General features: G+C 34.4%; 1 protein-coding gene across 4 annotated transcripts in view; it reads right to left on the reverse strand.

The window, feature by feature from the left end:
- caspa (caspase a) overlaps nucleotides 1-10,317 on the reverse strand; it is a 54,960-nt gene that overhangs the window by 847 nt on the left and 43,796 nt on the right. For 3 of the 4 annotated variants that reach the window (XM_087286205.2, XM_087286204.2, XM_087286206.2), the window contains 5 exons: nucleotides 7,070-7,200; nucleotides 5,899-6,075; nucleotides 4,005-4,245; nucleotides 3,781-3,897; nucleotides 605-714 (listed from right to left, as the gene is read on the reverse strand). In XM_087286205.2, coding sequence (XP_087142331.1) covers nucleotides 605-714; nucleotides 3,781-3,897; nucleotides 4,005-4,245; nucleotides 5,899-5,997 — 567 coding nt within the window. In that variant the 5' untranslated portion in view covers nucleotides 5,998-6,075; nucleotides 7,070-7,200. 4 annotated transcript variants of the gene reach the window in all.

Raw genomic sequence — 10,317 nt, forward strand, 5'->3', positions numbered from 1 at the left:
TAACATGAATAAATACTGTAGTAAATGTATTGTTTATTGTTTGTTCATGTAAGTAAATGCATTAATTAACATTAACTAATGAACCTTATTGTAAAGTGTGACCACATTATTTAATTAAATTGTAACCAATTTGCATAAACCTCTACTGCAAACAATATGAACATTGGCTAAAGTCAAGTTCAAAATTCATTAATTTTCCTTCGGCTTAGTCCCATACTTATTAGGGGTCGCCACAGCGGAATGAACCACAAACTATTCCGGCATATGTTTTACACAGCGGATGCCCTTCCAGCCGCAATTCAGTACTGAGAAACACCCATAGACATTCATTCACACACAGAGATTTAAGGATTCTATTTTCACTTCAGAAAATTGCAGAATAAAATAAAAGTGTATTGAATCGGTCATATTGTATATGAACAAATCACTGTAAAAAAAAAAAAAAAAAAAGAGTTTTTGGAGAATATTTTCTTTACATTAAACTGAAAAACAAAACTACAGCATGAAACCCCCAATATCCTAAAATCTCAACTAGACGTGCATGAAAAAGCTGATTTTGCCTGCAGTGTCTCGGCTTAAACTGGTTAAACAGCATTTCATTTACCTTCCTGAACAGTTCCTCGATGTGATCCTCATGTGCGCATTTTATGAACACATCCACTAAGGTTTGGACATAAAACGTTCCATTCTGCACATGCCGGTAAGATTTGGTGTCTGTAAAGAAATGTTCTGAAATTAGTTCTATTTTTAAAATTGTCCTCAATAATAAACTTTATAATGCCATACATGTAATCTCTTTTGTAATGTTATGTCCATTTAAGTCTTTGAACACTTTCTTGAGGGAACGTATTTATAAATATATCAACTGTGCAAAAAGTTGAAAAAGTCAAAAAGTCTTTGTGTCTGGAATTAAATATAAATTTACTCACTCCTTCACAAACGTTTCCAAAACTGTTTGAGTTTCTTTTTATTTCATTGAACACAAAAGAAGATATTTTGAAGAATGTTGGAAACTGGTATTTATCTTTTTAATAGGAAGCTATTCAATATTATATTTGTGCATATACATTAAATTAGTCAGTACTGTAGCCAAACCTGAAGCTGATCAAACAAAACGAAGTACAAACAAAAAGAGTATTGGGCAGCTAACATGAGGGCCATGATGTTTTGGCATAAGTGTGATCAAGTTGCTTCCGATAAGTCAGATATATGTCCTAAGTGGCTACAGTTTGAGGCTTGTTCAGTTGGTAACAGTTGTTTGGCTGCAATTTTGTGGTCGAAAGCTCTATTACTGAAAAAAGTTCAATGTAAGAATATTATTGTACTAAACTCTATTAAAATTTAAAATCAAGTGAAAATGGCATTAAAGATCGAGCATCCCTCTATTAATTTACCTATCTGCAAAAATCATGATTTTGTACCCAGACAACTTGATAAGATCTTAACTTTTTGGAGTAACAAAGGACTGTGTTCAGTAAAGGATTTTTATGTAGATAACAAACTGGCCACATTTGAATACTTGTATAAAACTTTTGGACTCTCACAATCACACTTTTTTCGTTATTTACAGGTGCGTCATTTTATCAAACACAATTTTCCTCAGTGCGAGGAAGTCTCTCTTGACCATGATTTGTACAAGCTTTTGAGGCAGTGCCCAATGGAGAAGCATTTAGTGACCAAATTTATAGATCGGTTTGCTTCTCACGTTTCGGTCTCTACTGCACACCTTAAAGATTCTTGGGAGAGGGAATTAGGAATGGACATTTCATCCTCTACCTGGGAGGAGGAACTGAGTCATATTCATTCTTGCTCTATAAATGTAAGACTACAGCTCATACAATTTAAAGTGATGCATAGATTGCACTATACAAAAGCCAAACTTAATAAGCTGTATCCTTCTTTCTCTCCCCTGTGTGATTAATGCAAAGGCGCAGTCGGGACCTATGGTCATATATTTTGGTCCTGTCCAGAAGTATCTGAATTTTGGAAAAGTATCTTCGGACTTTACTCCCAGGATTTTGAAATGGACATAAAAATTGATGTAGAAATAGCATTGTTTGGATGGTCAGACCAGGCTCTAACTTGGCCTAAACATCAACAACTCTCCTTTAAGTTTGGTATGGTGTTGGCCAAGAGAGTGATTCTGATGGAGTGGAAATCCACAACACAAATTTTTTTTTTAAATGGTTAGCTAAAACTAACTCAAGAGGTATGTTACCACTACATAGTTTAACATATTGTTGTAATTTAAAAATGTAATTGCTAATTAGATTCAAACATTTAAGTTGTGAGAATAATTTTATAAAGTTTTTTACAATAGGAAAATATTGATAATTACATCAACTTAAAAATGCGGCTAATTTAAAGATAAATATGTCTGTCAGTTAGTTTGAAACTAAATTTAACTTGTAGCAACACAAAGAAATAGGGTTGATAACTCAATTTTCCACACAAATAGTTCTGACTTTCAAAGCTCCTCCCCACTGAACAAGCAAGAAGCAAGTCCGCACAAGTTTTAGGCAGACTGTTTGGCATAAAGGACATTTTAAGGTGAGATATCTGCATTTTATTTGCTTTCCGAATCAATTTTCTCTTGATGTTAGCAGTGTTTTTTGACTCAAGTTTTTTTTTCTTGCTTTATAAGAATACACAAGAATTTGAGGAGGACCTTTAAAGGCAAGTGATGACAATTTCCATCATTGGTGATCAGTCTACTTTAGAACTGAACCACAAGATGGAAACCAGCATGGTTGAGGGCATGAGGATCCTTAATAGAATGGATACCTCAAGGTGCTGTGCTCTGCTGATGGAACTTAAATATACTTGTGAAGTTTCTCGAATTTGATGGACTGAAGCCCAGTGCAAATGCAATGCGTCTCAAGAACATTATTTTCTGAAGTTTCAACTTATTTCAGAGTAGATTTACCTCTTTATGTTGCACTTTATGTTCTTTTGTATCTTTAAGTCCACACACTGATGTTTCTTTTTTGTTATTTTCCATGCTGTTTATATGGGACAGTACATAAAAAAATAAAATAAATAAAAAATACTAGAAAACAAAAATGTTGTTCAATGTATTTCTTACAAGCAACTAAATGAACAGTAAATTTAAAAACATACAAAAAAGTAACAATGTTCAGCTATTTAATCTATTAGAGGTTCTAAACTTGAAAACTTGCATGTATACTTATAGTAATTAATTACATAACACTGAATTTATTTAACATTTTAATTAAAAAATAGTTGAAACAACTTAATTTTTTGAGTACTAAACTTTAAAAGTGGAGTTTATGCTATGTAAAAATGCCTCTGATTGAAGAGGAAAAGGTAATTTGGCTAACATGTTTGTTAGATGTTGTTGGAACTTGAATATATTGATGCAAACTGCTACATTACATTTTTTTTGTTTGGTCTAAATCATATTTTTAGATATTAAAAAATGTATTATTTAGATATTATTTTTTAGTGCCTGAAATTGAAAACATTATCATTTACTCCTTTACAGGTGCTCCCAAAACCGTTTGAGTATCGTTTTATTTCACTGAACACAAAAGAAGATATTTTGAAGAATGTTAGAAACTGGTATCCATTTACATCCACAGTAGGAAAAGAAAAAGGAGGTCAATGGCTTCAGGTTTCCAACATTCTTCAAAATACATTTTCATGTGTTCTACACAAAAGGGAGAAGCTAAAACAGGTTTGGAACAAGTGAGATGAGTAAATGAAGACTATATATTTTATTTTACATTTTTGTGAAATATCCCTTTAAGAATGTATTACCCGGGGTGCACGACATCAGAGAAATGAAGTCTTTCTCCTTGTGCACAAAGTCATCGTCCTCTATTTCCATTGGCTCATCAGGCTCACCGTCACTGGCCCAAACACGGCCATGCTCACCTGAAAGAAAATGTTGGACAAATTTGGAAATATTACTATAATCAAATAAGAGATGTGTAGTAATACACATAGATTATACTGAAAATGCATCCTTCTTAGTTTTATACCTCCCCTGCAGGCTTGGATGAGAATAACCTTTGGTTTATCGCGCAGAGCTGGACAATTCTCTGAGTTTAGATGGCGGTAGACATTATCAACCGGAAAGGAATCAGAAGGGTTGTTTGTCCTATGGTAATGGACACCCATAATGGCGTCTCTTTTGCCGTGGGACATTATAACCACAAATGCGCTGTCTGAATACTTGTGTTCCTCACGTTGAGCAAAGTCCCTGATGGCTTCATCCATTTCCTGCCAATCAAACACACTCCATTCAATAAATCAAAATGAAACTACATGATATGAAAAGTACAATTAGACAAATATCATCAATTCAACTCTTCAGGATAATGTTGGGTAAGAAACTTTCTAAAAGTATTACTAATTGCTAATTACATCATTAAAACTGTATTTAAATTACTTTTCTAACTACAGCGGTCCCTTGTTATTCGCAGGAGTTACGTTCTAAAATTAACCTGCAATATTCGAAACCCCCGAAGTAGTCAGCTTCATTTTTTTTTACAATTATTCTAGATTGTTTTAAGGCTATAAAACCCCTCACTGCACACTTTATACACTTTTCTCAGACAGGCATGAACATTTTCACACTTTTTTCCTGTGTTAAACACTCGCAAAGATCAAACTTTGTAAAAAATATAATAAGTCCATTATTATAGAATGAACGCAAAGATCAAAACCTGTTGTCACATTCATCGCTGTCAGCAAAAGATTCATAAACCTTTATAGCTGTTGTGTGGATATGTTGGCATCCAGCGTACGGTTCTTTTTCCTGTAGTCACTGATCCACAAAACTAAAGCAGACTCCATCCTTAAGGGGGTTGCACAGCGGATGCACCGCGCACATGACAGTTAGAAGTAACACACACCGGACGCGCACATGGCATGTTATTTAAAATAAAATTATTCAGATGTCGCTCTGTGGTGTGGCAGGAATATATACAGTGTCCTGAGTCTTAACTGGGCACCGCAGACACCTGCTGACTTGTGATGCTGGTGTGCTTACCCTGATATAAACCTATGCTTGCATTCGGTGTGCAACCCCCTTTTTGATGGTCTTGCAATCCTCTGTTACAAGTTACAATCCTCTGTGCATCCGTGTTGGAACTCACATTGTTGCTAGAGATCAAAGATTTATGTTCATTTGATAAGTTGAACGCATTCTTATACATAAGACACTGGGGGGATTGATTAAAAATGGTCTACAGCCAATCAAGATGCAGAACACAAACAAAATAAAGCATGTCAAACTGCAAAAAAAATTAAATCTGCGAAAATGCGAGGCTGTGAAAAGTGAACTGCGTTTTAGCGAGGGATCACTGTACTTTGTTTGAATGATAACTTACACTGTTAACAATTTCCAGTAGAATCTACAGTAAATCACTGGCAGCTGTTCGCCAGTAACTTACAGTAAATCAATTACAGCATTTACATTTACAGCACCATTTATCTTGCTGTATTTGTGTTTACAATATTGTACATCTTTACTGTAAAATAGGTATACTACCTAAAGGTACACTAACTAATCTTGCATTGCCACTTCTCACGTTAGTTTGGTTGTGAGACATAGTTTGGACAAGTTGTCAGTGATTCTTCCTATTGTAAAGTCATACAGTGTGAACTCTCCTGTCGCCCATCCATGTTGCAATGTGAACAAAGCAGCATCAAAACGCTAGCCCAGATAGTCATGCAGTGTGAAAACATCTGTGACACGACTACTATGAAAATCATGAAGTCTGATCTCGGCACAACTTTACTTTTTTAGTGTAAAAGTAATAGAATTACATTAACTAACTACTTTGTATGTAATTACACCTAACACTGCTCAGAATGACTTCCTCTACAATCCGTAAACTACAGAAGCTAAATGAAGCTTTACTTATGCACCTTTGCTGAAAGGTTTGGTCTCTTGACAACTTGATAATCCAGCTCCATTAACAGCTTTTCCATGTTCTCTTCATCTTTCTCTGCGCCGCTCCTTTTCATAGCCTTATCGTCAAAATCCACGTTGTTGATAAGCAAGGCCAGCCGTTTTCTGACTGACTTGTCTTTTATTTCATAAATCTAAAAAAACAACCAAGAACACATCAACATAACATCGCAGTAGTGACACTGGCAGAAATGCTACTGTAAAATTAGTACAGTATTGTTGGTGGCGACACCTGATAATCAGGGGCTAAGCCAAAGCAAAGTGAAAGAATATCACACTGTTAACAATTTGTTCCTGTAGAATTTACAGTAACTTACTGGAAGCAATTCCCCAGCAACTTACTGTAAATCAATTACAGCAAAATGGTGCATTTACATTTACAGCACCATTTATCTTGCTGTATACAAATTTACATAAACAAAATATTTACATAAAATGTACACTAATTTTCACAATGCAACTGTAAAATACAGTAACATACTCCATAACTGTCCTACAATAAAATACAGTTCATATTACAGTTAAATACTGTATAATGTACAGAAATCAATAACAGTGTATATTGAACTGATCCCATGGCTCATAATGAGGTCATCTGATGCAAAACGATTAGTTTCTTATGACCAAATAGTCCATATGCAGGCATCCAAGATAACACAAGTGCCATTTTCCTGATCATTTTGAAACACACACACACACACACACACACAAATTGTTTTTTTTTTTTTTTGCACACACAGTTTTGCTTTATAAGACATAGAATCATCTAGATCAGGAGTGTCCAAATTCGGTCTTGGAGGGCCGGTACCCTGCATAGTTTAGCTCCAACTTGCCTCGACACACCTCCAAGGGTGTTTCTAGAAAGCCCAGAAAGAGCTTAAATATAGCTAGCCCAGGTGTGTCTGGTTGGAACTAAACTTTGCAAGACACCGACCCTCCAGAACCGAGATTGAGCACCCCTGATCTAGGAACGAATGATAATTGTGTCAAGTCTTTTTTGTCACATAGGCACACAGGTAAATTACATAATTGTTTTAGAAGCAAATTAACAGAAAATTTTAACTTTTCCCTTTAACAATAACTGTGTTTTTGCATTATTCTGTATAATTGTATGTATAGAATACTTGCCTCCTGTCCTTTTTCTCTAAGAATTTTGTTTTTAAATTGCTGGCTGCATGGAGTAACCTTCAGTTCTTTCAACTGAGCTGGATCCTTCGGAATTGGTTCTGGTATAGGTGGCTCCGGCTGGGAAACTCCTCCTAGAAAACAAAACATGAACACATCAGTAATTATACTAAAACGCATGTATGCCACCTTTATTTTGCACTATTGACATTCCAATCTGAAACCTCACGTTGCAAGTTCCCAAAAATGTTCAGAAATTGAGTATTCGAGAAACAAAAGGGACTGATGCATTTTAATCCAGTTTAATTGAGTTTTGTTGACAGGTGTTAAATGTGAGCGTGTGTTTCCATTCACACAATGTAACCTACTTTGAATCTACTCACAAAAATACTCTAATTAATGTTTTAATGTCCTAAATTATTGACACTATCTTTATTTTAGGACTGTGTAGGCTGAATGCCGAATTAACCCCAAACTACTTCAGCGAAGACTTGAAATGAAGGTGTCATGGTGGCTCAGTGGTTAGCACTGTCGCCTCACAGAAAGGTCGCACTGGTTCGAGTTCTGGCTGGGCCAGCTCTGTGTGAAGTTGCACAGTGGGTTTGCAATAGTTTCCCTCGCAGACATGCACTATAAGTAAATTCAATGAATTAACTTGGCTGTAGTGTACAAGTGTGTGTGAATGCAAAAGTGTATTGGTGTTTCCCAGTAAAACAGAAAACCGGAATAGTTGGCGGTTCCTTCCACTGTGGTGACCTTGATAAATAAAGGACTAAGCCGCAGGAAAATAATCGAAGTCCAAAAACAAAGGCAAAATCGTTGGCTCTATGAATATTTACAAGTGTAGGTGATTATTATGCTACATGTGTTTTTTTTTGGCTTGACATATTTGGCAAACAGGAAATTAGTCTTTAGTCTAATGACCACACATGGGAGGTGTGAAAAGAAGAAATGAAAAAGGCATGTCTTAAAATTCAGTGCACATAGTTTATGGCAAAGATTGTAGAAATTTGCTTGCTGTAGACCTATAAAACTGACTTCTTTTTCATAAGAAGAGAGTAATAAATAATTAATAGCAGGCAATATGTCCATTAAGCTATTTAGCCCAAGTCAAATGTTCGAAAATGAATGAATGCGTTCGATATTATAGACTAGAAGTTGACAATATGCACCGCATGCATGTCTAAAGGGGCGGATTTAACCAATAAGCGAGTTAAGGGGCCGCTTAAAGCCCCAGGAAATGGGGGCCCCCAATAAATATCTAGAAGTGTAAATCATACCTATAAACTACACTGTAAAAAATACAGAAATTTACCAAAAAATAACAGAGGTTGATTTATGGAAATTTACCAGAAATTTTTATCTAAGGGAATAACTGTAATTTAATGTTCGTTATTTTAATGTAATTTTCTGTAATTTAATAGCCGTTATTTTATTTTTTCGGGCACCCCAACTACCAGAAATAACCGTAAAATTATGGATTTTTTACAGTGCATATAACAACACCATTTTTTATCTTATTTTGTATAGTGAGTTTTTTTACATAATTTAAATATTGAATATACAGTAAGATATAATATAATAATAATAATAATAATAATAATAATAATAATAATAATAATAATAATGTGTTATGTAACAATAATATTATAAAATAAAATATCCATCACCCCAATCATGGAGCAGTCCAGCAGACAAATTTATATATATATATATATATATATATATATATATATATATATATATATATATATATATATATATATATATATATATATATATATATATATTTACTATTTTTTTATTGTAAATACATTTTAATAAAACTAATCATTCAAAATGAAAAGACTGCATTAAGATAAAACAAAAGATTGAGTAATATAAAAAAAACACCAAAATAAACAATAATCACATATAAAAGTAGAAAGGGTGTATCAGGACTTGGGCCCCATGGCTGAGGTTGCCTAGGGTCCCCAATTCGCTAAATCCGCCCCTGCATATCTATAATAACTTTAAAGAATGACAGACTGACTTTTTTCCGCGTTTGTCATTATGTGAAGCTTTACTCACCTTGCCCTGTGTTCTCCAAGAGCTCCTCTGCTACTGCATTACACTTGATACCCCTTAAAATGTCCACTGTTACAAAAACCGCGTCAGATGTGAAAGTGTTGACCAATAAATCAACCACATCTATCTCGTCTTTCAGCTTTTCGATTGTAGATTTTCGGACGCGCGGTTCCTGCTTCCGATCGCCCAGTCTGCTTTGAAACCTTCTTAGATTATCCGCCCCAATATTACTTAAAGCGTCCTGAAGATGGTCCTTGATAGATTTGGCCATGTTCAGCTCAGGGCGCTGACTGAATGCCGAAGGTCAACACAATGTGTTTCTTTCCCTTTTTCTAACAGATTGCCCAATCAACAAGTAATGAACATGTATGTTCCTGCACAATCCTCTAGGTGACTTGTGCCCATTTTACTTCGACATGAGGAAATAAATATACTGCATAAAACGTATATATAAAGTCAGAATGATTCGCCCTTCTTTGAATTTGTTTTTCATTTTTAAAAATTTCCCAAATTATGTTTAACAGAGCAAGGAAATTTTCACAGTATGTCTGATAATATTTTTTCTTCTAGAGAAAGTTATTTTTGTTTTATTTTGGCTAGAATAAAACCAATTTTTAATGGTTTTAAAACCATTATATGGGCAATATTATTGCCCCCCTTAAGCAATATTTGTTTTTGATTGTATAATGTAGACAATGACTTGCCTATTTTTACCCTGACTTGCCTAGTTAACCCAATTAACCTTAAGCCGTTACATGTTTAAGCTGAATACTAGTATCTTGAAAAATATCTTGTAAAATATTATGTACTGTCATCATGGCAAAGATGAAAGAAATCAGTTATTAGAAATGTGTTAAAAATCCTTGCTGTAAACAGAAATTGGGAAAGAATATACAGGAGAGCAAATAATTCTGACTTTTATAACTATATATATATATATATATATATATATATATATATATATATATATATATATATATATATATATATTAGGGTTGGGCATCTAAGCTATAATGCCGATCCGATACGCATCTCGATACAAAGAATACGATCCGATATATTAGCGATACATTTGTGACATATTGCGATGCGACACGATACGATTCACACCCATATCACGATACGATGCGATATTTCAGCACTAACTAATTAGATCAAGTTTATGAGATGATGTGAAAGAGGAT

This window comes from Danio rerio, chromosome 16 (genome assembly GCF_052040795.2).
Source record: "Danio rerio strain M-AB ecotype USA chromosome 16, GRCz13ab, whole genome shotgun sequence".
In the NCBI taxonomy this organism is placed as follows: Eukaryota; Metazoa; Chordata; class Actinopteri; order Cypriniformes; family Danionidae; genus Danio; species Danio rerio.